Raw genomic sequence first — 26,684 nt, forward strand, 5'->3', positions numbered from 1 at the left:
TTACTGGTATTTTGTATTTCACTTGTAAATTGCCTTGATTTGTGTTAAAGAAAGGTGATCAGGAAAATTCAATAAATTAAATTTACTATTCCTCTTAGCTGCATAATAACAAAAACGGTAACTAAAATCGAGCCCATGTCTCCACAGAGAATCCCTTACGTTATCGCTGAGTTTATCGACGTCCTTTCCCTCGTGACGTCATTCCGTCTTCCTTGCACGCATATTTCTATAATACCTCACGTAGAGGCTGTCCATTGAAATTGCCAACTCACGTTCACTAAGTTAGGGAAAGGCACCGTTAAAATAGGGACACTAGAATTACTGCCTATAAATTCCCGTCTACAGAGGACAAACGGGTGACTGCTATATTTTCTTCTCTTGGTTTTGATGTAGCTCTCGAATTTTGTAGTCAGGCACCAAGTAGGTCAGGCCCTCACTTCCCAAGTAAGGACGGGAAGGGGCCTGTCGGCTTCCTTTTCGCACGGACCCGCCATCTTATAGGTAACGCGGTGGAAGCATCAGCTTCGGTGATAGGGGAAAATTAACCAACAAAATACTGCCTGTAGCATCCTAGCACCGGGTGGCTGGGTCGGGGAGGCGTGCGGGGACCGGCTAGTACTCTGGGCAACGGTAGAGCTCGATCCGGTGGTGTTTGCTAGTATCGGGGTGCAGCGTGGCCTGAAGGGAGGGAGGCCGTCACTGCCGCGTGAATCTGGGAGGTGAGAGCGAGTGGCTGCTACTCTGTCTACTCCTGGCTTTTGCAGCCTTTTGAGTCTTCAGAGCTGCGTCTGTTCTCTCTTCTTTGGAGTTCTGTGGATCGGCTTCGGCCACATGAAGACTCGCCAGTCTTCGCCCAGAAAAGACGGGTGCAAGGACATGAATGGCCCGTGATCTTCGTTAGTTTGTCGTTTTATATTAAAACATGTTATTTAATAGGCGCACATTTACTCCCTGCCACATATGGATACCGCTTTCATCTTTGCTCGGGATTGGTGCAAATAAGGATTGATTAAAGGTCACCATAGTTTGAATTTAAAAAAAACATTTCCCTTATTATAACATAAATATTCGTTGCAATAAGGGAGTAAAAGTATCTCCGACTTTAGAGAGTACATGGAGTTCACACGCACTGAATATTATGATAGGAATCTTGATGATGAAGTTGGATTGTAAACTGGGAAATTTATTTTTAAAAAGTTTCTAGCTGACTCCAGTTACTAAAGAAGTCCATCAAAGGACATCTCATTTAAGATACTATATTCCTGAAGGTTTGAAAAGTCCACTTAGTGCGATGTTGGCAATATATTTTCTAGGCTAAAATAAAAAAAAAAGCAGTTTGTATGCTTCAGTGTCATCTTTATACAGAATAGAAGGAACAGCAATGTTAAAGACTTCATATATTAAGTAAAAATGTACTTCCTGTAAGTGGCATGAATAATCAAAACCTTTACAAGAATATTTAATTATGAGATACCTAGAGTAGATTTAAATCTATTCTGTATTTTTAATTAAATGGATTGCAGCTTTATTGCAGTGTTCTAGAGATGTCTTAGCAAATTATCAGGCCGATTCTGTAAAAGGAGCGGGCGAGCGCCTGCTCTCCCGGTGCGCACACAAGCCACTCTCCTGTGCGCGTGATTCAGGGGGGAAGAAGATGCAAATGAGGGCCTGCGGTAAAAAGGGGCTCTAGTGCGTCCCTAGTGCCTCCTTTTTGACAGAAGCGCGGCTGTCAGCGGGTTTGACACCCGATGCTCAATTTTTCCGGCGTCTGTTCTCGAACCTGCTGACAGCTACGGGTTTGGAAAACGGATGCCGGCAAAATCGAGCATCTGTCTTCCAACCCGTGGGATGCAGGCAGATTTTTAAGTTGTTTTTTTTTAAACTTTAAATTTTTTTTTACTTTTCAGACCTCCGACATAATATCACTATGATATTAAGTCAGAGGGTGTACAGAAAAGCAGTTTTTACTGCTTTTCTGTACACCCTCTTGTGCCGGCTGTACACCTCTTGTGCCGGCTGTACACCCTTCCTGGTGCCGGCTGAACTTAACGCCTGCCTTTGGGCAGGCGTTAATTTCTGAAAGTAAAATGTGCGGCTTGGCTGTACATTTTACTTTATTGCGTGGGAATAACTAATAGGGCCATCAACATGCATTTGCATGTGCGGGCACTATTAGCTTTGGGGGGGGGGTTTGGCAGCGCGTTTTAGAAGCACTATTACCCCTTACTGTATAAGGGGTAAAAATAGCGTGTCGAAAACGTGCAGCCAAACGCGGGCTAACAGTGCGCTGTACTGTATCGGCCTGTATGGTATCTGTTCAGATCCTTAATGTCTTGAATGACAGCTGCTGGCTGTAAGCAGAGGGCTCTCTAATAAGACGGCAGAGCAGATTGTGCAAAGTCAAAATAAACATCTCCCAAAAAAAACCTTCTCAAACATTACCTTTGCGATCCAGTGCTATGACATTTTAGAAAATGCCTACTAGTATATTGAATGACTAAGTATTTAGGTTTATACAATTGGTCAAAATAACTACTTCTAAAAGTAATATCAGGTAAAGAAAAACCAGAGGGGAAGAGAATACACAGAAAACAGAAAAACGTCTGGGAAAGTTGAATGGGGTGAAGAGAGATTTTAAGATGTAATACTTATTTAGTAATACTATATGAAACACATGAAGACTTCTGGTAGCTAGTGCTATCAGAGCACTTTACTTTTTCTCTCTTGTGGTTTTAGAAGCGCTTAATGCTCTTTAAAAGTGTGAAACTATGTATTAGGTTTCGTATTTCCACCATGAATTTGTGACGTGATCTATACCCAGCTTAACTTTCTGACCTAATAATTATAATATTAGTGTCTATGTAAGAGCACAGTTACCTTTTTGAGATCAGAGAGAATCTATACTTGATCTGTTTAAGAATTGATAATAATACATTTCTTCCATAAAATGTTTATTTTAGTAATAAGTCGCCAACATGACGAACACAAAGGGAAAAAGGAGAGGAACTCGTTATATGTTTTCCAGACCTTTTCGCAGACATGGTAGGTGCAATTTATATTAGCTTTTGAAGCCTTCCATTTCCTAAAGGAGAGGCCATAGAGGTCCTCTTTACCTCTGTGATTGAGAGGATTATGGCAGCAAGAAGGAGGGCACCAAATAAGTAATACACCGTCCCACTTGCCACCAATGAAGCTTCTCTTCTGGGGGGGCATGAATTCTCTGTTTCACTGATGACCATGAATAAGTGGGGAGGAGGAAGTTAAGGAGAGGAGTGAAGATCATTGGAGGGTGGAGTGAATGAAAGTGAGTGAGGGGATTGTGGGGGCAGAGTGAAAAGGGCATGTGGGGGTGCTGTGGCTTCCCTCCTCCTCCACACATCTCTAGTTCTTTTCTTCCACCCTATCCCAAGTTCTTATTCATCCTGATCTTCCCTCTTCCACACCATCCACAATACTCCCTTTCTTCATCCCCATTCCTGATTCCTCATTACTTTTTCCTTATCTTCTGGATTTCCCTATCTTCCTTTATGTATATCAATCTACCCCTCCAACCTGATTCCTTAATTTCCTTCCTCTAAGATCACCTTTCCTGCTTCTAAATAAGCTCTCCTATTCCAAGATCCCTTCCCCCCTCCTTCCTCCCCAGCCCCAATCCCTAAGGTCTCTTTCACTAATAAGGAACCAAATTAAATGACACAAATGTCACAAATGGCTTTATTTTTCTAAAGTTAAAAAATATACATTGAAATTGCAAATATATGAAAAATTATATATGTTTGCCACAGAATTTTGAAAAAATTTGCTAACTCTTGATGCAGAATCTTAAAATCTGCAGGAAACTGGGGGCTCTGATTTAGACCATGGAATTTGTGCTCGTCTATCCAAAGTAGTAGAAAAACAATGATTGGTGTCTCATTCCGAGCAGACTGGATGGTCATTTTCTACCACAACTTACTATGTTGCATATGGAAAAAACCCACATAGTTGTTTACAGGTTAACTAATCTTCTGTAAAGATCATCACTGTTTTGATGGTAAGGGAAGGTTGTTTAAGATACTAATCAAAGGAGAACATTTTTTTTCATGGTAAATGTGGTTTATTACCTTCCCCTAATATGGATAAGTTTGGTTTATGATTGTAAGAAATGCGATTAATCAAGAAATAAACTAAGTGGATGAGATTGTCAGGGAAGGGAAAGTACACATGGTGATTACATTTTACTTTGTGGTACGTACTTTGCGCCTGCTTCAGTGCAAAGTATGTGGGTACTTGTGCTGTACCCACTGACCCTAGTTTTCAGATGAGCCTGCAGAGTTTCAGAATTGCCCTGCAGATGTAAATCCCCAAGAACAGCAGATTGTTTTGATCTTGTGACATAATTTCATGTTAATGTTCACTGTTCTTACTGAATACAAATATTAATATATTTTAATTTCAGTGTTTTCTCTTTTTTCAGATTTTGCTTACTTATTTCTATATATATAAAAAACATTAGTTAGCTTTCAGGGAAGAAAATTGAAATCTGCATCTTAAATACTGTCATAACAACTGTCTGCCCAATATGTTGTCACTTTTATTCTTTGAGGCAGCCTCTGCGATCTTTTAATTTTTCTGCAAAAGAAAGCATGTAATTTTCTTTTTTTTTTTTTTTTTTACCATTTTCAGACTTTCATTCAGTTATTAATGTTAATAGTTTTTTAAATATGTGTATGTAAAAGAGAAATTACATGGCGGCATACAGGCTTGTGAAATAACACATTCTATAGCAGCTTCTGCATTCACAGAATGCTAATTTCTTTGTTTTTAGTCCTGCTTTTAAGAGCACCTACCATTTTGGTGCCTGATGCTGGCCTGGACAGAAAAGCCGATGAGGCCAGGCCAAGGAGAGCTGCTGCTATCACTTCTGTGATTAGGCCAAGGTCAAAAAGAGCTGCTGTGCCTGGGCCAAGGTGAACTGTCACTGCTTGGGCCAAACAGAGACTCAGGGAATAGAGGAGCAATTGGAAGGGGGAGGGAGCAGCTTGAAGGGGGGATGACAGGCTAGGGAGGAGGAAGGGGGAGAGCTGCTGCAGAGAGCAATCTGGAGGGAGAAAAGAGGACAAGAAGCTAAAGAAGATGAGTGCAGAGTCAAAAGTAGGAAAAATGTTAAATCGCCTACAAGAGAATAAGTGCAAAATTAGCAAAATGAGGGTGTGGTTAAAAAAAAGTAACTATTTAGCTTTTCAATATTTTCACCTTTGTTGCAGAGATTTTTACATTGTAATAGTCGCCCTTTTTCCTGGCATATATTTAGAGCAAATAATATCTGAAGTGGAGAACAAATTGGTCTAAAATTGTGTGCGTAGTATCAGTTGTTACAAATGGAAGCTTTACAATGTATCTCAACAATAAAAGAGGATGGAAATGCTAAAGAGGTTAGGACTCTTCAGCTTGGAGAAGAGACTGAGGTAAGATGAGAGAGGTCTATAGAATCATGAGTGGAATGGAACAGGTCAATGCAAATCGGCTGTTTATGCTTTCAGAAAATTAGGGGTCATTACATAGCACATTTAAAAAGAAAATATTTTTAATCGAGGCACAATTAAGTGCTGGAATTCATTACCGCAAGATGTGGTAAAGGCAGTTTCCTAGCATGTAGCAAGATGGGCTCAGGGCCACTGGGTTATGTGCTCCCCTGCTAGCAGATGGAGATGTCACCCTAGATATACCCCTGCAATGACCTCAGCCATTTAGTATCTCGCTGTCTCCTAGCAGATGTGGATTGTGCCTTCCCTATCGGGAGCACAGTATGCCTTAAAAGAGGAAATTTTACCTTTACATTTCTCCTTTAAATTGGAGAAAGATCGAGCCCTGCTCTCCTGCGGCGATACCTAATGGTCCCTCCCCCGGTTGAGAATTCTTGAGGGGATTTCCGAGATCCCTCAGAGGTGTGCTTTGGTCCGGTAGCCAGTTCCCAGCGCGGACTTTACTGTTGCAGCAGGTACAGGAAGCTGAGCGTGGTGGTGATGGCCTATTCTCTCTCTCTCTCCCCCCCCCAGCAGCCAGAGACAGTCTCTGTACTCAGCCAGTAGGCGCTGAGCCCAGGTAAGTAAAGAACTCCTTTCTTCTTGCTTGGCATTCCGTACGGATGACGTTCCCAATCCTGTTTGGGCAAGGGAAGGGGGTCTCCGAGCGGGTTAAGCAGCCCCCTGATGGGCTAGGCCCTGCATCGCACTCAGTGGGCACTCCACATGGCAGGCCACAGCGGCACTTTCTTGCGCGTGGTTTGGTTTGGCGCCATTTTCCCCCAATGACTGTCGGTATGTGCAGTGCCGGCTGGTCCTGTTGTGCACCTACTGCACACACAAGTGCGTGCACACCTGTGCGCATAAGTACATGCATACATTCGTGCACAACCGGACGCTTATACTTACATGTAATGGGGCGGATTTGTGCGCGCTCAAGCTACAGATAACTATGGCTCTGGCAACAAGGAAGCACAAGCGACACTCCCTTTGTACTGCCTACTATATTAGGGCTGCACAGTCTGACCTAGAATCCTTCCTGTGTCAGCACTGTGAGGAAGCCCAGGGAGGGATGGAGTCTTAGAACTTCTCCAAGTCCAGCCTCTCTCAGGTAGAGGACGGGTCAGCCACGACCTTATCTGGTAGCACCCCGGATCTGAGCAATCCCGGGGCTATGTCCTCCCCAGGAGAGGGCAGTTCAGCGTCCCTGCCCCAGTTCCTCCTGGGCTAGGTATGAACCCATCCTAGGTATGAGTCCATCCTTAAGCAAGCCTTTTGACGCGACAGCAATGACACTGCTGATCCTTCCTGTTGTGCCCTGGTGGCTCGTTTGTATCTGCTTCTCTTGAGAGAGGCAGATAGCTCAGGGGCGCAACCCAGAGAGGTGATGAAGCCCACTGTGGCCTGCCTAGCGGATGCAAGCTCTATCCTAGTGCATACCTTGGTCAGAGGAGTAGCCTCAGTGGTGGCGGCTAGAAGACAGCTATGGCTGTGAAATGGGTCAGTGGATACGACCTCTAAGGCAAACCTCACAAAGATGCCCTTTAAGGGATCCCTTCTATCTGGAAGCGAATTGGAAAAGCTAGCCAGTAAGTGGGGTGAATCTCCAGTGCCTCGGCTACCGGAAGATAAGAAAAAGAGGTCACAGCTCCCCTTGCCCATGAGGGGTCAGGCCAGGGACTCCCAGCACTTCTGACCCTACAGAAACTTGTCATTTCAGACATCTTGGCCCTCGAAGGACTCTGTCCTTTCGGAGCCGACAACCAAAAAGAGGAATTGGTTTGGGATCAGGTTCGACCCGAACTTCCCAATGAAATTTGGCCGACCCATCCACGGGACGAGGAGATGGGGGCAGACTATCCCTCTTCTATCAGAGGTGGGTAGAGATCATGTTGGACAAATGGGTACTAGACATCATAAGAGAAAGATATGCTCTATAATTTCGCAGCATCCCTTGGGATATGTTCATGATATCTCCTTGCCACTCCCAACACAAAAAACTGGCAGTGGAATCCACGTTGATAAGGCTCCTCAGTTTGAGGGCTATAACGCTGGTACCTACAACCCAGGAAAATGCGGGGTGTTATTCCATCTATTTCATCGTACCCAAGAAAGAGGGTTCATTTCGCCCCATCCTGGATCTCAAGAGCGTCAATAGTCATTTTCAGGTAATTCACTTCCGCATGGAAACTCATTGCTCCGTCATAATGGCCGTACAACCAGGAGAGTTTTTAACATCCCTGAACTTCTTGGAGGCTTACCTTTATATCCCAATCCAACAAGACCACCAGCGTTTCCTACGCTTTGCGGTAATGGGCCTCCATTATCAGTTCCGGGTGTTTCTCTTCGGCCTGGCAACCACCCCCAGAACATTCTCCAAAATTATGGTGGTTGTAGCAGCGGCACCGAGGAATGAAGGGATCCTGGTGCACCCTTACTTAGACGACTGGCTGATTCAGGTGAAGTCTTTGGAAGGGAGCCTCCAGGTAACTAACAGAGTCAGGTCCCTACTTCAGGAATTCAGTTGGGTCGTGAATAGGGACAAGAGCAGTCTCAAGCCCTCCCAGTTTTTAGAGTACCTGGGAGTCCGGTTCGATACCAAGCAGGACAAGGTCTTCCCTCTCTCCCTCGAGGATAGGGAAATTGATGTGCCAAGTGTGTTAGTGGTTGAACACAATGCGCCCCAGGGTGTGGAGCATTCACCAGCTCCTCGGCCTGATGGCGTCAACCCTGGAGGTAGCACTGTGGGCGAGAGCACTCATGCGGCTACTTCAACGCTCCCTGCTGTCACGGAACCCGCTGTCTCAAGACTACTTAATTTGCCTCCATCTACAGATGGAAGTATGTTCTTGGCTCCAGTGGTGGCTACAGAAAGTGCATCTAAGCAATGGTGTAAACCTGTCCCCACCGAACTGGCTAGTCCTCACAATGGACGTGAGCCTCAGAGGGTGGGGAGCCCACTGTCAAGAATTGACAAACCCAGGGGAGATGGACCATGGAAGAGGCGTGCTGGAAAATAAACCACCTGAAAACCTGAGCTGTCAGATTAGCGTGTCTGCAATTTAGCCACAGGTTCCAGGGACAAGCAATCCGTGAGATGTCAGACAATGCAACAACAGCCTATGTCAACTGCCAGGGTGGAACCAAAAGCCACCAAGTATCTCTGGAGATAGACCCCCTTATGGAATGGGTGGAGTTAAATATACTAGGATCTCGGCCTCTCACATCGTGGGAAAAGATAACATCAGAGCAGACTTTTTCAGCAGGGAGAGTCTGGATCCAGGGGAATGGTATTGTAGACAAGAGCCTGCCAGCTCCTAGTAGATCGCTGGGGCCTCCATCCGTCCACCTACTGGCCACATTTCATAATGCGAAGGTCCCCCGATTCTTCATTCGCAGAAGAGATCAACACCCTTGTCTAGACTTGGCCAGAGGAAGACTTGTGTACGCCTTCCCTCTGTGGCCTCTGCTGGGCAAAGTCATTTGCAAGATCAAACACCACAGAGGATTAGTGCTTCTTGTGGCCCCGGATTGCCCCAGACACCCGTGACATGCAGACATGCGGAGGCTTCTGGTGGAGAGCCCCTATGCTTCCCCCTGCACAGGGACCTTCTCCAACAAGGTCCAATCCTTCATGAGGACCCATCTCGGTTTTGTCTTACGGTCTAGCCCTTAAGAGGGCTTGCCTGACGAAGCGTGGATATTTGTCGGCTGTAATTGCCATCTTGCTCCTCACTTGGAAGTTCTCTACATCCCTGGTGTACATGCGGATCTGAAGAATATTTGAAGCCTGGTGTGAGGAACACAGGGTGCCCCCACGGACGACCAAGATCCCCGTGATTCTGGAATTTTTACAGGATGGTCTGAACAAAGGACTGTCCCTCAACTCCTTGAAGGTCCAGGTTGCGGTTCTCTCCTGTTTCAGAGGCGAGGTGAACAGAGCCCACCTGTTGACACTTCCACACTTGGCCCGTTTCCTAAAAGGAGTTAAACACCTCTGACTACCCTTAAAGTTGCCTGTCCCCCTATGGAACTTCAATCTAGTGTTGGACTTCTTAGCAGAGCCTTCCTTTCGGCTGCTGCGTTCTGTCTCTCTGCCTGTTAACGCTGAAGACTGTATTCTTGGTGGCGATATGCTTGGCTCGTCGCATCTCTGAACTACAGGCACTATCATGTCAGAAGCCATTCCTCCAGTTGACTCCAGGAACGTTTCAGCTTTGCAGACTACCTTTGTCCTTCTTGCCAAAGGTAGTCTGAGTTTCACCTGAACCAGTCCATTTTCTTACCATCCCTAGAAAGACGCAAGGACTCGGAAGACTACCGTCTCCTATGCCACTTAAACGTCAGTAGGCTGTTAGTACGATATCTAGAAAATACAGAACCGGTGCACAAGATGGACCACTTGTTTGTTCTTCAAGATGGAAGGAAACAAGGTGAAGCAGTTTCGCGAGCTAACAAAGCTCACTTGTTCAAGGAAGTGATCATGGGAGCTTATGTAGAGGCAGCTAAGACTTTACCCCTTCAGGTTAAAGCTCATTCCACTAGGGCCCAGGCAGTATGCTGGATGGAAGCAAAGCGACTGTCTCCTGTCGACATCTGCCGAGCAGTGACGTCTTCCTTGCACACCTTCTCCAGGTTCTATCACCTGGATGTCCAAGCCCGAGAAGATGCAGCTTTTGTGAGGGTGGTGCTAACTGGTCCACGGACAGCCTCCTGCCCCGTTCAAGAGTAGCTTTTGTACATCCCATTGGTCCTGAGTCCATCTTGCTACACGCTAGGAAATGGAGAAATTACTTACTCAGCATCCCACCCATGGCTGCCCATGAACAGTGCCAAGGAATCGCATATGAATCTTGATCCCAAAGAGGTTATAGTTAAGCAATCACCCTATCGCTAGATCTGGGCATCTATAATATTGCTGGGATTCAGCACTTATGTTTGGTTGAGTAAAACTGATGACAGTAACTGTAATCAAGTTCTTAATCAAGTTATTAAATTGTATTCAAGTTTTTCAATAGTATGTCCACAATGGCTTTTGAAGAGAGTACTGCATGGCTGAGGTCACTGCAGGGGTATATCTAGGGCGATGCTTTGAAAAGTGACTCAGTCTCCATCTGCTAGTAAGGGGAGCACATAACCCATTGGTCCTGAGTCCATCTGTTTACACTAAGGAAAACAAAATTAACAGGTAAGTAATTTCTCCATTAGCATAGCTGGGTTTAACAAAGGTTTGGACAAGTTTCTGGAAGGAAGAGTTCATAAACAGTTAACCAGATAGTCTTAGGGAAAGCCCCTGCCTATCACTGGCAGTAAGCAACATGGAATCTTATCTGTTTTGAGATCCTGCTAGATACTTGTGACATGGATTGGCCATTGTTGGAAAGAGGATATTGGTCTTGATGGACTCTAGGTCTTATCTCTAAATCAGTTATCTAAAGCAGCAGGCTGAGGCATACCTTTGCTACCAATACATATTTATCTGTAAGTTAATGATGTTGCATTTTTGTTACAGGAGTTGTTCCACTGGCGACCTACATGCGCATTTACAAGAAGGGTGATATTGTGGACATCAAGGTAATGTTAAATTAGCAGTTTGATATTGTGCTGTTAGTGTCTCAAATTAAGGCTTTGTAATCTCTAGAGTATGATTATTATTTTTATTGTTTAAGCTTAAATTAATGTATTTCATTTGTAATTTGTGATCTTTTATTCTGTATTTGGTGAAGGCCTGTTCAGTGAGTGTGACCAAGATGAGGTATTTTATTAGCATATAGGCATTTGTATCAGTTTTATTTGTTGTACTTTCTCAATAGAGCATGCATTGGTGATGCACTGCTGCCTTTTCATTGGTAAGGCTATTGCTGTTTGAGTCCTCGGAGTTATTGTTGTTATGGAATGGCGGGTTTGCTATACATATGCTGAGCATTTTTTTTTTTTCAGGTTTTGTATTTTACAATGTGCCTGGTAGCTTTTTTTTTTTTTTTTTCCCCTGATACTGAAATGATACCAGAATCAGAATATTTTTGTATGGCGAGTTGTTTGGGGAAATATTCTAGTTCTGCAGTGCACTTATTATTGGGGGTCGTGGGATTCCTGTAGATGCAGAGTATATATTTAAATTTAGCCCCATGATGGACGTGTTCAGTGTGTCACTTGTGTGAGCATCATCTATTAGGTGCGCCCCAACAGAAACAAGGTTGAGAGCCACTGTTTTAGTGTATTATAAGAAATGTATTCAGCCACATCATAAAATCTCTCAACTGTTCGTCACATACAATCCCATCAGGCTAGGAGTAGCAGACGCCAGGCATAACTTATCTAATTGGCTGTCTGAGTGCATTTACCACTGCTATACCTTATCAGGACTGCAAGTCACAGACTTTGTAAATGCTCATCAAGCGATAGCCATGGCTGCTTCCCTTACTCATCTTCAAGAAGTACCTATTGAAGATATCTACAAAACTGCAACTTGATCTTCTGTTCATATTTTTTATGTCCCATACTGTTTTGATAACCTTCAAAAATTAACAGTATATTTGGACAAGCAGTTTTGCAAAATCTGGTCTCGCTGTAGTCCACTCTTCACAGTGAGGGCCAGGTTGCTTACTAAGTAAATGCTTTGCTGCAACTAAGTTTGAGACTGCCCACATGTAATGCCCGATTCAACTTGCTTATTGACATAAAAAGCATATTTTCATACCGTAAATGGTGTTTTCTGTAAATAGGATGAATTAGCCTTGGAATAGTCACCTGCCTCCTTGGAGAACATAACATAAGATATGCCATACTGGGTCAGACCAAGGGTCCATCAAGCCCAGTATCCTGTTTCCAACAGTGGCCAATACAAGTCGCAAGTGCTGAACATTAGATAGTTGACTACATAGCTAGATCAGCTCTGGTATAGACTGTGGAGACTCATGCACATAGGGCTTAAAGTTAATTCATCCTACTACCTATGGAAGACAGCTTTACAGTAAGCAAACAAACTGGCTTAATGGATACTTCTTGCTTTTTTTGCTTTGGGAAGCTTACAGCTGGGGCTTGCAGCCAGTCAAGTTTAGTCATAGGGTTACATTTTCTAGGTTTGTGTTCTGGTCTGGAATATTGACTAGTGCGAGAGACTACTAAAAAAATAAAATAGATTTTTCTATACTGTGCCTAGTTTGTTAGCAGTGTTTCAGAAGTGGAAACACTGTGTTGGGAAATGTGCAACATTGTATCGATTTTCCTGTTTTTAAATTTAAAATATTTTTTGATATTGAAGGAAAAATGGCATTTTGTGTTAAGTTTGCTGCTTTTATCAAATGGCCACTCGGCAAGAGAGAAACTTGCGTGTACAAATAGGAAAGAGTTGGGGGCAGAAGGAGCTTCTTGTTTGGACAGACTCCCTCATACTGTAGGAGTTTCAATCTAGTGAATGAAGCTAGGTTTGTATCATTGGATTTACCCACTCCATCTAGGCTTTGGACTAGCCCCTGTGGACTAGATTTTTAAAGTGAGGGTTTAGTAGTTTTTTAGCCTGTACAATGATTCACGATGCTAACTGCACTCCATGGCAAATTCTCTACGTAAGATATACCAGCCCATGTGTTTGTTGCAATCTTCACAGGCACACCTATTAGACATCCCATCTGTAAAAGGGGCATGGCTCTGTCTTACATGGGGTGCTCTTTTTTGATAGTAGCTCCCATGCTCTGGAATTCTTTGCCTGCATGTTTGTGTCACATGGAATGTGCAAAGTCATTTAAGGCAGGGCTCAAATCCATGCTTTCATAGCATTCAGACAGGTTAATCCACACCAGTGGGTTGTGCATCTCTACCAGCCGATAGAGACAGAGCAAAGCTGACCCCTGCACGGACATCAGCCCACCAGTATTCTCAGTCTATAGCAAATGGTGGACGTGCATCTCCATACTAGGGATTGCTTTATCTGCAGATCCCTTCCTCAGAGTGCCTTGGTCCGGTAGCTGGTTTTCCAGTGTGGACTTAAGTGTAGGGCGAGAAGCAGCTGAGATGCTAGTGGGTGCAGGAAGCAGAGCTAGGTGGTGAAGGCCTTTGCCCTCTCTCTCTCTGCAGCCGGAGACACTCTATACTCGGCCAGGACGGGCTGAGCTCAGTTGAGGTAAAGAGTTTAAAAAAAAAAAAAAAGTTAGGGTTTCCATTCCCCTTCTGGTCTCTGAGTCTCGGCATGCCGATCCAACGTCCATTCCCGCTGCAGAAGGAATGTGGGGAGTCGTGGCAGCTTGATGGGTTGAGCAGCCTTTTGGCTAGGCCCGCTCTCAGTCTTTGCTTAGATGCCGCGATGGCGTTCATGCGCTTTTCTGTGCACACATCTGCTGCAAAAGTGTCTGATGGTCCATGCTTGCGCACTCAGGTAGGACCCTACCTGGACTGCGTATTGTGCACCTATGTTTTTGATGCTTATCGGTCAGACCTTATTTTTGAGCGCCCTTGCTTGTGTGGGTGCACAGAGGGGTGCACAGTTGTCAGACGCTTTGGGAGCGTGCTGCTTGCCATATTCAGGCATCTTAGCTTGGCATTCCCCCTACCTTGTGTCAGCACTGCTTGGAGGCTCAAAGAGAGTTTTCTTTGGTTGCTTTTACTGAGCCCGCCCTTCCCAGCATGATGTGGGAATGAAACTGGAGGGGGACCTGTCGGAGGTTTTGCCTTGTTTTGGGGCTCCCCTATCTGGCTTATCAGTGGGGGAATGCTGCTCGGTGGGCACAGTACAGACACCCCTTGGTTTTAGTATGGACTGCGGCGGCATTCGCATGCTTTTCTATGCAAAACAGCTTGATGAGCTGAACAGCCTTTTTTGGCTAGGCCCTGCTCGCAGGTTTTTTTTCTCAGTCGCCTATTTGGTAGGCTTAAGAGTTCAGGATTGCAGACTGTGGATCCCCACATGCCTGGTGCTGTGGGTACGCATCTGAGTACGTCTGCACCTGCTGCGGGTCACGCTGATAAGGGACCCAGGTGGCATGGATGATGGTGACTCTTACTCCCTGGAGGATGGGAAATTCCTCCGGGGTTGGAGCCATATAGAACAATGCTGCATTTCTTTCATAGAGATGCGTTGCTGGCCCAAATCACCCAGGCACTGAAGATGCTGAGGGTGTCAGGTGCTGATTCCACGTCTGAGCCAAATAAGAATCCCATTTAGATTCCTTATGTAAAGCAGTATGGATGCTATTCAAGAATTGACTGATCTTGAATGGGGCATCCCGGAAGCTATTTTTAAAGGGGGGTGAGCCTTGTTAGCACTGCACCCCCCTGGTTCCGGCAGAGAGAGCAATTGCACTTTCTGAAAGTGATCTGCTTGCTGCAGGAGCTATGTTGGTCGGTTAAAGTTGGCCAGGAGCAATCTGCAGCCATCCCAGAAACTGGAGTATCTGTGTTTGTTTTCGACACGAAACAAGACAAGGTGTTCCTGCCGGAGGTCCACAGAGAATACTGGCGGCCTGATCTCTCTCTCTATATATATACTGTGACATCAGCTTTGCTCAGTCTCCATCTGCTGGTAGAGGTGTATAACCCACTGGTGTGGATTAATCTGTCTTCATTTAAAAAAAGAAAGAAAAAAGGACATTATCAGATAAGTAGTAATTTCTCCTTTCAAACTGGTATACGATTTGTAGTGCTTTTATCTGTTTTTAAGAAACTATTTTGTTTTATCTGATTTTATATATGTGTAAGTTGTGCATTGCAAATTGCCTTGGCTTTAGGTGATCATTAAATCTTGAGTAGAGTAAGCCTGGTGGTTTTTTTTTTTTTTTTGTTTGTTTTTGAAGTTTTAAAAACAAGATATAACTTTTGAAGATGTCATAACTCCAGAGGGTTTTTTTTATGAGCTGTTATGGGTTTATGGGGTGGCTGCAAATATTCTTGACAAGTTTTGGAGCTCGATGATTGCTTTTGTAGAAACCAACATGAGCAAACTTCACTGGCACTGAGAGCAAATCAGGATTTCCTAAGCATTTTATATAGAGGGCAGCAGTCTGGTGCCTAATTCTAGTAAACGATCTTTCAGTCTTGTAAAAGCATTATTGAACTATTACATTTTAAAATTTATGCAGCTTTACGGTTTGGTGTGGTTGTATCAATCTTAATGTTTACTTTTATGGTTTCGTTGCTGTTTCTAATGATTCTGTATATGAAACTACAGCATAGAAGCAAAACAGAGTTTACAAACAACTTTATTTAATATTGAAAGGTGTGATGTGTACTGGTTACTCCAGTCTAGAACATTTTTGTGTGGGGATTTATTTGTAGTCTAATGATTAAAAGAATGCTGCCAGTAATGCTGGGGACACATTGGGCAAGTTGCTTTCATCTGTATCTGGGCAATGAAAACTGGCTTCTCATCCCTAGCCCTTTGCTGGTTCCCTGGACTGCATAAAAGCTTCCAGTGTGCTGCTGGCCTCACCTTGAGAACTGCATGCATATTTGTTACATATTAAAGTTGAGCTCTTCATTTATATTAACAGAGCATGCTGTTTCAGTGCTGACAACTTTCTACATTGGCAAGGTGGTTTATTCTTTTTCAGAAGTGCAATATAATGTTACAGTGAATAATGAGATGTGTGTGTAGAGACTATTACATTTTCATTCTCCCTTTTTAGTTATAATAGACGTGGGTTGTTAGATATAGAATTTGAATTTATATGGCGTTTGTTTGAAGTCATGGGAGTGAAAGCTTAGGCTTGAATGCTACACAGACTAGGGCAGTGGTTTTTTTTTGGGTTTTTTTTTCAACTTTGTCCTCTGGGTACATCTAGCTAGTCAAGTTTTCAGGAAATCTACAATGAATATGCACAAGGTTTGCATGTACTGCTTCCATGGTATGCAAATCTTATTTCATGCATATTCATTATGGTTATCCTGAAAACCTGATTGGGTTGTGAATCACTGGTTTAAGGGACACTTCATGAAGTTGTAAGCAGCACATTTAAAACACATTGGAGAAGATTCTTTTTCACTCAGTGTACAGTTAAGCTCTGGAATTCATTGCCAGGGGATGAGATAACAGCATAGCTGAGTTTTTAAAAAAGATTTGGACAAGTTCCTGGAGAAGTCCATAAAGTGTTATTAACCAGATAGACTTGGGGAAAGACATTACTTATCCCTGTTAGTAGATAGATCTCATTCTGCTGTTTGGGATCTTGCCAGGTACATGTGACCAGGATTAGCCACTATTGGAAACAGGGTACTGGGCTTGATGGACCCTCAGTCTGACCCAATATGGCAAGTTCTTAGGCCAGAGCTTTCCAAACTTTTCATGTTGGTGACACACTTTTTAGACAAACATAATTTTGGGACACAGTAATTCAGTCTACTAGCAAACCAGAGGTTAAAGGTTAAATGAACAAAATGTATTTCGACAATTTATGTTTGTTTCCTTAAATATATACATAATAAAATGTTTCACGACACAACCTATCTTGTGAAAATCTTTCATTTATATTAAAAATATATAATATTCCAAGATTAATGTTATTGTTATAATTTATGAGTAACAATAATAAAACAAAGTTATTGTGTTATTCAATTTACCTCTTTAATGAGATATATGAGCTTGATGGGATGAACACAGATTTGAATATTTGGTGTTAATAAGAAAGTCCAAAGGGTCTTCTGTGTAATTTAAAAAAGCTGGCCAGTTTCACACTATAAAATTATTTGATAGCCTCATTCAACTAATTCTATATGGCTATGAGAGTGAAGACTGGAATTTATAGGAAGGGACAGAATGTCAATATAAATCCTGCACCTCCAGTTCTGTAACTCTGTACATCCACTGAAATTCCCCCAAACAATGAGCTTGAATGTTTCCCTTACAGCTCATCATACTAAAAGATGTTTTCAAATTCTGGTGTCACCTCACAGTAACAGCAGCACAAACACCTTCCACTGCCAGGCACATTGTGAACGAAAATAAAACCTCGCAAAAAAAAAAGACACTCAAAATCTATACTGCAATCCCATCATAACATAACAGTAATAACACCAAGGACTCTAACAACAATAACCCTACCTGTGAAAAAGCAAGGGTAAATATTATACTGGGTCCTAGAATACCAATACACCACCTACTGAGGAAACAATTGCTATAGATCCCTATGCTAGCGAATTTCTCATCATGGTCACACACACAGAGCAGAGACAGACCCTCACCAAATACAGAATACAAAATAAAGGAGCACAAATTAGACAAAAACTGAAATGGAAACCCCAAGAAGCCAGACTCTGTGTATTAATAATGGAAAAACAGAACCATCATTCCTCATAAAACAAATAAAATCAAGAAACATAAAGCATCAGTTATAATAGTAAAACCATACTAATAAAAGAATATTTTAAAACTACTGATAAATAGAATTTCTATTCATTAAAATCATATACATTTTTTACAATTTCCTAAACACCAATAAAATATTTCAAAACAGCACATATATCAAATAACACCCAATAATTAAAACTAATAAGGATTTTAAAAAGCCCCTGCTGTCCATACGTGGGAGCTCTTGATTTCCAGTCACCCTGATATTGTCAGGGATTAGGAGGTTATCCTCTCTCTCTCACACATACTCACATTTCCATTCTCTCTCACACATACACTGTGACATACATACATATTCATGCTCTTATACCCACCATAACCTCTCGCTCTCACAGACACTGACACACTCTCAAGCTCTAAGACACTCTCTCTCCCTCCACACACACCCCCCCCACACAAACTCTTACTCCCCTGGATTTTCTCATACATACTCTGTCTGGCTCCCTCACATACACACAAACACACACACCCAGGCAAGCTCCCAGTCATTCTCACACACTGAAACTGACTCCCAGGCAGGCTTCCATTCAATTTCACACCACTCCCTCAGGCATGCACACATTCATTCTCACACACAGACCCCCAGGCAGGCACCAATTCATTCTCACACACACATACACCACACACAGGCTGGCACCTATTCTCACACATACAAACCCCAGGAAGACACCCATACATTCTCATACACAGACACATCCTCAGGCAGGCACACACTAAAGGCAAACCCCCTCTCTTTCTTTTGCCAGCAACCTCGGAGCCTCTCTCATTCCTCTGCTGCCACTGTCACTGCTGCCGCATGGCTATTGGGGAGGCGCTGATTGCTGCTATTGGCACTGAAGCCCATTCTGCTGCCTCCTCTGTGCAGGACCCGTGGGTTTCCACTTCCTCCATGTTGATCTCGTACATTGTGAAATCAGCATAGAGAAAGTGCTACTCTTGCACATTACCAAAGATTACATGTGCCAATCAGTAAAAAGTAATTTATTTCTTTTTTTTTTACCTTTGCTGTCTGATCTTAGTTTTCTAATCGGTTGGTCACAGGCTTTTTTGTTCCACCTCCCCTTTCTTATTTTTTTGCCAATTCCTTTCATATTGTCTTTTTTTCTATTTCTTTTCTCTCCATCTATCTTCTTCCCTCAAACATTCAGTCAGGTTCTCATTCTCACATACATTCTCTCTCTCACACACTCACAGGCTCTCTCTCATACAATCATTCATACAGTCTCTCTTGCACATGCTGTCTGACTCTCACACACCCAGGCTCTCTCTCACTCCCACATGCTGTCTTGCTCAAGCACAGACTCTCACTGTCACATGCTCTCTCTCATACAATCATTCATACACACAGGCTCTCACTGTCACATGCTGTCTCTCTCACACACACACACACACAGGCTCTCTCACATGCTGTCTCTGCAAACATTCAGGTCCTCACTCCCACACACAATCGCTCAAGTCAGCTCACAGACGCACACAATCGCTCAAGTCAGCTCACAGACGCACACAATCGCTCAAGTCAGCTCACAGACGCACACAATCGCTCAAGTCAGCTCACACACGCACACAATCGCTCAAGTCAGCTCACACACGCACACAATCGCTCAACTCAGCTCACACACGCACACAATCGCTCAACTCAGCTCACACACGCACTCTACGGGCCCTCAGCCGCTCTCTTACCTCTGGGCCTCCTCTTCATGGGTCGCTGCAGGATGGGCTCTGCAGCGGCCCTGATCTTCTCGGGCCGATCGCGGCGGCGACCCTGCTACCGGGCCTCCTCCTCTTCTCTCCCCGCTGCAACAACGCTGACGCTTCTCCCCCTTTCTGCCCGTGCGGCTCCGGCAACATTTTTCTTCCGGGGCCGCATGGGCAGGAAGGAGGAGGAGCACCTGCACGTCTCGACGTGACCTTTTTCTTCTTCGGGCCGTGGTGAGGTGAGCTCCACCACGGCCTTGCCAATCTTCCTGCCAGCGATATTTTACTGCTCAGCCGCCAGTGGGATGAGCTCCACTGGCGGCTGCATTGCCTCCCACTTGCCGGTGTGTCACGTGCACCGGGCTTGCGCGACACACCGGCACACCTCAGGCGACACACCAAAGTGTCGCGACACACACTTTGGAAAGCTCTGTCTTAGGCAATAGAAGCTGATAGGAAGTCTTGGTCTTATTCACCTGATCATGTGACACTGCATACTTTAAAATAGTTAGGTGGTATTGTTGCTTTTAATGGTTGCCCTGAAAGGGGTGACATTTGGAGAGTAGCCAGATGCTAATGTTTTTATTTCTTTACAATGCTTTTGTTTTACAGGGTACAGGTACAATTCAAAAAGGCATGCCCCACAAATGTTACCATGGCAAGACTGGCAGGGTCTATAATGTTACGCAACACGCTGTGGGCATCATTGTAAACAAGCAGGTTAAGTAAGTATTGGTGGATATTTAACTTTAAGGAGCTTATTTTTGCAGTTCTCACCCCCTTTCACTTTACCATTTGGACAATTTTCATGTCTGAAATGGTCATTCGAGCGGGGGACAATACCATCCTTTTAAAACCCAAGCAAATACATTTTATATTTGACTTGTGACCTGTCTGGGGAAACAGTTTTGTGAAAGAAAAGAACATATGTGAAGACCTTTAAGAACTTTGGTCCTATATGCAGTCTAGATTGTATACATGGGGATGGTGCGTTTAGAGGTCCTGTGGAAATATGAGCTAAAATTCTTACTTTAGAGGGAAGTGTTTTTCTTTTTAAACAGTGTTGCACAGTAGTTGATCGGTCCCTTTTTTTTTTCATTAATTTAGTTTTTGCCACTTTTCTTCAAGATTTTACAAGGGTAGTCCTTGAATCTTTTTTTAAACACTTCCTCTGCAGTTCTCTGAACAGCTGAAAGCAATGTTAGCCATGTCACAGATTACTTGATTGTGACATGGGATCTAATTTTCTCATGTTTTGTCAGTACATGACTACATTGGCCAGTGATTGAAGTGATTTACTGACGTGTTAACCTAAGTCTGATGCAAGGGTTCAGAGGAGTTGTGGGGCTACATAATGAATTTTTAAAAATTACTTGAGTATAAACTTTTTAACTGAAAAACCGGGACCTGTATACTAAACATTTTCCTCATGGACACAAAATGGGGAAAGCCCTGTTAGTATTTCTAGTATTTCTGTTCAGTTCCATGTAAACAGATATGATGTTTCGACAAATACAGTATATAAAAACATTTAAATAAATAAATATATGCATTTTTGAAATGCTGGCACAGAACAGAGGGAACAACTTTGTTTTGTATTGAAGTTTTCTTACAGCCCTGCGTGTCCTGTTGCTTTATTTTTTGGGACGTCAGCATGATAAATCTGTGACATAAGATCTACTGCAGTGTAATGGACAGAGAATTTGGACTTTCAGCAGAAAAGGGAAAGTTAGGGGAGTCCAAAGGCGAAAGCTAGTAAATGTTTAGAATATTAAGTTAACAGAGGAATAGAAATTGAAAACCCAAGGCAAATTGGTTGAATGTCATGTTTTCCGCTTCACTCAGTGCTTTCTTAGTGTCTTGCCCCCCTCCCCTACCCAAATTATTTCTTTCTGAAAGTGTTTGAGGCTGATGTACTAAAGTGCAAAATTGTTTTTGCAAAAGGGTTTTTTTTGCTCAAAATAATGAAACTTCCACAAATGCGCAAATATGCTAAAACATGGGTGTTTTGCAAAACATCTTTCAAGGAAACCTCTCTGGGAAAAGTTACAAGCCAACTTTGCAATAGTAAAATTTTGTGTATAGTTTGCTGTGTGTGTTAAAGCTGACTCAGGCTCCCCAATAATGAACTGCTGAAATGAAAAATCCCCACTAAAGCTCTCCTTACCATTCCTAGCACCATCGCCAAACCCCTTGCAGACATCATCAACTGCTCCCTCTTCTCTGGCATGTTCCCATAAGAACATAAGAATATGCCAAACTGGGTCAGACCAAGGATCCATCAAGCCCAGCATCCTGTTTCCAACAGTGGCCAATCCAGGCCATAAGAACCTGGCAAGTACCCCAAAACTAAGTCTATTCCATGTTACCATTGCTAATGGCAGTGGCTATTCTCTAGGTGAACTTAATAGCAGGTAATGGACTTCTCCTCCAAGAACTTATCCAATCCTTTTTTAAACACAGCTATACTAACTGCACTAACCACATCCTCTAGCAACAAATTCCAGAGTCCAATTGTGCGTTGAGTAAAAAAGAACTTTCTCCAATTAGTTTTAAATGTGCCCCATGCTAACTTCATGGAGTGCCCTCTAGTCTTTCTATTATCTGAAAGAGTAAATAACCTATTCACATCTACCCGTTCTAGACCTCTCATGATTTTAAACACCTCTATCATATCCTCCCTCAGCCGTCCCAGACACACTCAAGCATGCAGTGGTCAAACCCCTGCTCAAAAAACCATCGTTAGACCCCAATGACCCATCCAATTTCCGTCTATCTCAAACCTCCCATTTATTTCTAAAATTTTGGAAAAGGTAGTTAACTCCCAGCTCATGGACTACCTCAAACAATATCCTTCACCCCTCACAATTCGGTTTTCACAAGCACTTCAACACTGAAACCTTCTGCTCACTCTCTCTGATTACCTCATCAGAGGCATGGACCAAGGTCACTGCTACATTCTTGCCCTTCTTGACATTTCCTCTGCATTTGATACAATAAGCCACAACCACCTCCTCTCCTGCCTATCTGACATAGGTATCTCAGATTCAGCCCTCCTATGGTTTAAATCCTACCTGTCTAATAGACAATTCTCAGTCAAAATAGGCAATGCCGAATCCACTCATTACGCCCTCTTCCAAGGAGTTCCTCAAGGTTCCTCACTCTCATCCACCCTATTCAATATTTACCTGACACCTCTCTGCCAGCTCCTATCTGACCTTGGCCTCAAATTCTACCTATATGCTGATGACGTCCAGATCATTATACCAATTCATGACTTAAACTCTGGGAGAAATGCCTTGCATCCATCAACACACTTCTCACAAATCTCCACCTCGCCTTAAACACCACCAAAACGGAACTGCTCTTCATATCCCAACACCAACTCCCCAAACCTTCCCTTGCAAATGACCCAGCATTTAGTTCCATCTCCGCTCAGCACTTTGTACGAGACCTCTGTGTCCTGATTGAACAGCAATTGAACCTAAAAAAAATACATCAACACAATCATCAAGGAAGGTTTCTTTAAGCTCAGTGTTAGGAAAAAACTAAAACCCCTACTCCATACCCATGATTTCCGTACCGTCATTCAGGCTGCCCTCTCATCGAAAATGGACTACTGCAACTCCCTTCTCCTGGGTCTCCCCTATTCCACCATTAAACCGTTTCAAATGCTACAGCAGAAAAACACCATTTGCTGATGGCACAAAGATTAAAAGGTAGCCATTCTAGTCAGATTATTGTACTCAATGGGTTATACACCAGGTGTAAAGTCAATAAATAAGGTGAACTTAACCACCGCATCAAACAGCTTAAATTCATCTTATTTATCAACTCCCCCCTCATTCTCAAATTATGAGTCATCTAGGGACAGAGAAATACCTACAGTAGCTGAATGTAATCCGCTTAGAAGTGAATGAAAGGGAAAATATAAATAAAATACATTTTTCTGCTGTAGTTAAACATTTCAGAAACACAGATTTCAGAAGTACCGGCTGGGGGTTGTGAGAATTAAACAGTGCACTTATACATATGTGCATGGAGGTAAAAACTAGAGATGTACATTCGTTTTTTCTGAATTGGAAAATTTCAATGAAATCGTCCAATTTGGGATTTTCCCGTTTTTTCGCGAAAATTCATTTTTTGGATTAGTGCGCGCTAACTCCCAGATAGTGCGTGCTAGCAAAAACTAGTGGTTTTTATTAGTGTGCACTAACAGGAGTTAGCGTGCACTAACCCAAACAATTTTTCACAAAAAAAAAGACCCAAACTGCAAAAAAAACATTTCCCGCAGCGGCCGAAAAATGAAGAATGTCACGAACACAAAAAAAGATTCACATCTCTAGTAAAAACTTAGCCAAGAAGAAAAAAGTTAAAATAAATAAAAATAAATTTATATATAAAGTGCATGCGATCTTTAGATACGTCTTGAGTTGGCATGGCATGCATAGAATCTGAGATCTTTTCTTCTTTTTTTTTTTTAATTTTGTTTGCAGTTGCATCATATAGTGCAACATAATTCCACAATTGTCAGCATGTACAGTACAACAAAACTTTTTAAAGAATTATGAAAATATTAAGATTCAGATGTGAAATCATTGTGGAAAGTTGTCTGTACTATTCTCAAGGCAACCCCAATACTTCTGAATAAATGTCTTTTCCTGTAACTGTAATGTTGCCAGAATTGTGAGGTGGGCTGTGAGGGTGGTGATAATGCCAAAATATGCAGTCCAGCTTGCAAATTAAATCAAATAAATTGACCAAAATATTACCCAAATAGGTTAATATCTTATTGTAAAAGACTACAAATTACAATATTAAACAATTATAACATACAAAAATTTAAATATCTTGCTTTCTGCAGGGATCGGTAGAGAATATGCAAACAGAAGGCAAAGCTGTCCTACTTTTTATCCTTGCAAATTATACAGTAAGACTTGCAGTTGGCCAAATTGCTTGTAAGTCAGATGGATGGGAAGTTGATATGATCAGGTTGCAGCATATTTGCTTCATGATGGTGGCTCCTCAGAAGTGCCCTGTCTTGTCTTTATTACCACAATTGAATGCCCATATAAACAGAGCAGCTGGAGGACTCAGGATATTTTTTTTCTTGCAGAGGCAAGATTCTTGCCAAGAGAATTAATGTGCGTATTGAGCATATTAAGCACTCAAAGAGCAGGCACAGCTTCCTGAAGCGTGTTAAAGAGAATGAGAAAATGAAAAAGGAGGCCAAGGAGAAAGGCACCTGGGTTGAGCTGAAACGGCAGGTAAGATTTCCTCTGCCCTTGAATGATGCAATTTCTGGTTTTGCCTCACAAAATGGGTCAGAATTGCAAACCATTTATGATGCTTAGTCTGGTGTTTTATCCTTTTGTAGTCAGATTCTTAGAACATTTCAGTAAAATTCTACATATATGATGCCATTTGTGTTGCTCAGTAAACATTAACAAGCGCACATCAACTGTGTCATTTAAAAGTTGGAGTAAAGCTATGGGTAAAGACTGCTCAATGATGACTTTCTCTTAAGATAACTTCATAAGAAGTTGATGAAGATGATATTTCACCGGTTCTGAGAGCAGAGCAAGTTTAACATGTCTGCAGTGATAATTTTAATATTTCGATCAATTTAATTGCCTAATTTTGTGCAATGGATTTGCATCATGTATATTATAGCTAGGATATTACAAAAGACCCGTGGGTTGTGTGGCTGGCAAACTTTGTCCTTTCCTTTTCCTTGCAGCCTGCAGCACCCAGAGGAGCCCACTTCGTGAGAACACAGGGCAAGGAGCCCGAACTGCTGGAGCCAATTCCTTACGAGTTCATGGCATAGGGTGCATTATAGAATAAAGACAATTGTTATCAAAAGACAAAGCCTGTGGTTTTAATTTAAAATTTCATTAATTTAAAACAAGTTTTGAGTTCTGTCATCTTTTGCATACCAGGGGGTGAGATGGCATTGATTAGTTACCAATTTGTCTTCATCCATAGGAAATTGTCAAATGTTTTGGCCAGCATAGTTTAATAAGAATATCATAAATATTTAAGGCAAAGTTTTCTTTTATATAAGAACACAGGGGTTTATTTATCTGAGCCAACTTTTGGCTTGAGCTTTGCTGCTGATCAGTGATCATTATACTACAATTGCCTGCTAGGACTAGATGAAATCTAGATATTTCACCGGCGAACTGAGCATTCAGTAAGCTGAGATGAGTAGCACAGTTAGGTAGAAACTTTGAATTTTGAGTATAAGTGGATAAATTCCCACCAGTTCAGAATTTTATCAAATAAGTTTGCTTTTTGTTTTTAAATATATAAATAGGTCTAGTTGGGCTTCATCTGTAACTAATAGTTGTGCCATGCAAAAGACCTGGGCTTGGCTTCTGCTTCCTGGGCTGAGGTCATGGGAGCCAACGTTTGACGATGACTGAGAGTGCTAAACAAAATTACCCTTCTCTGAACATAGTGAAGGAGTTTACTTAATATTGGGGATGCCCAAGCACTCGCTACACTTGCAGAGCTGGTACCTATGGCTGAAGATGCTGTGGGAGGCGAGCGCAATGCTCAACAACAATCTGTCAACGGTGAAATCTACCAACCTAGGCTCAATGCATGTGTGACATGTTGCAGAGAAAGCTGTGGTTTGGACCTTGGTCAGGAGCTGTGACTGTATTGGCTGGGATAGGTGGTGGGTTCTCAAAATATGGGAAAACCTTGGGTTGGGTCCAAGGTGGCAGGAGGATATATTTTTGGGGTACCTTTTTTTTTTTTTTTTTTCAATGTTCATTTGTTCCTCCTTTCTTGACTAGCTACTTCTGACTTTTCCGTTACATATGTAGTGAATTCTTGCCTCTTTTTTTTGTATACATCTTCCTTTGCTTGTTAGTCCCCATGTTTTTCTGTTTCAGCATGAAATGTAACATTGTTTCAATTATTTATAAAATGGAAAATTAATTTTGCTACCACTGTATTTCCAGGCATTAATATATTTACTAAGATCATCGCTACTGAGCACTGCATCATTGTGCAGTTTTGCTTCAAGTCAAGACATGCAAATTTTTGTGGAAGTAGACAGGAAAGAGCAATGTTTCAGCCATTGTGATGAGACGTGACTAAATGTAGTAAATGCTATGGGCATAGCTCTGGGTTGC

At 42.6% G+C, this 26,684-nt stretch overlaps 1 protein-coding gene and 2 non-coding genes across 4 annotated transcripts; all 3 read left to right on the top strand.

Annotated features, from left to right (window-relative positions):
• The first annotated feature begins 383 nt into the window (after positions 1-383).
• Positions 384-25,407, top strand: RPL21 (ribosomal protein L21). Of its 2 annotated transcripts, none has more exons than XM_029602583.1 (6): positions 384-501; positions 2,961-3,042; positions 11,017-11,078; positions 20,149-20,261; positions 24,653-24,803; positions 25,277-25,407. In XM_029602583.1, the coding sequence occupies exons 2-6, from the start codon at positions 2,976-2,978 to the stop codon at positions 25,364-25,366; spliced, it is 483 nt and encodes a 160-aa protein (XP_029458443.1). In that variant the 5' UTR covers positions 384-501; positions 2,961-2,975; the 3' UTR covers positions 25,367-25,407. The 2 variants fall into 2 exon arrangements, with proteins under 2 accessions (XP_029458443.1, XP_029458444.1); XM_029602584.1 differs by lacking the exon at positions 384-501 and adding an exon at positions 598-719.
• Positions 20,310-20,444, top strand: LOC115093154. Its single transcript, XR_003857187.1, has one exon. It is a non-coding gene; the product is annotated as a small nucleolar RNA SNORA27 (small nucleolar RNA).
• Positions 25,039-25,114, top strand: LOC115093151. Its single transcript, XR_003857184.1, has one exon. It is a non-coding gene; the product is annotated as a small nucleolar RNA SNORD102 (small nucleolar RNA).
• Positions 25,408-26,684: the final 1,277 nt, after the last annotated feature.

Source organism: Rhinatrema bivittatum, chromosome 5 (assembly GCF_901001135.1).
Source record: "Rhinatrema bivittatum chromosome 5, aRhiBiv1.1, whole genome shotgun sequence".
NCBI classification, from domain to species: Eukaryota; Metazoa; Chordata; class Amphibia; order Gymnophiona; family Rhinatrematidae; genus Rhinatrema; species Rhinatrema bivittatum.

Coding starts and splice junctions, on each gene's coding strand:
- RPL21 (XM_029602583.1), top strand. CDS start 2,976: ATGACGAACACAAAGGGAAAAAGGAGAGGAACTCGTTATATGTTTTCC. Junction 11,079..20,148: donor GTGATATTGTGGACATCAAG/GTAATGTTAAAT, acceptor TTTGTTTTACAG/GGTACAGGTACAATTCAAAA. Junction 20,262..24,652: donor ATTGTAAACAAGCAGGTTAA/GTAAGTATTGGT, acceptor TTTTTCTTGCAG/AGGCAAGATTCTTGCCAAGA.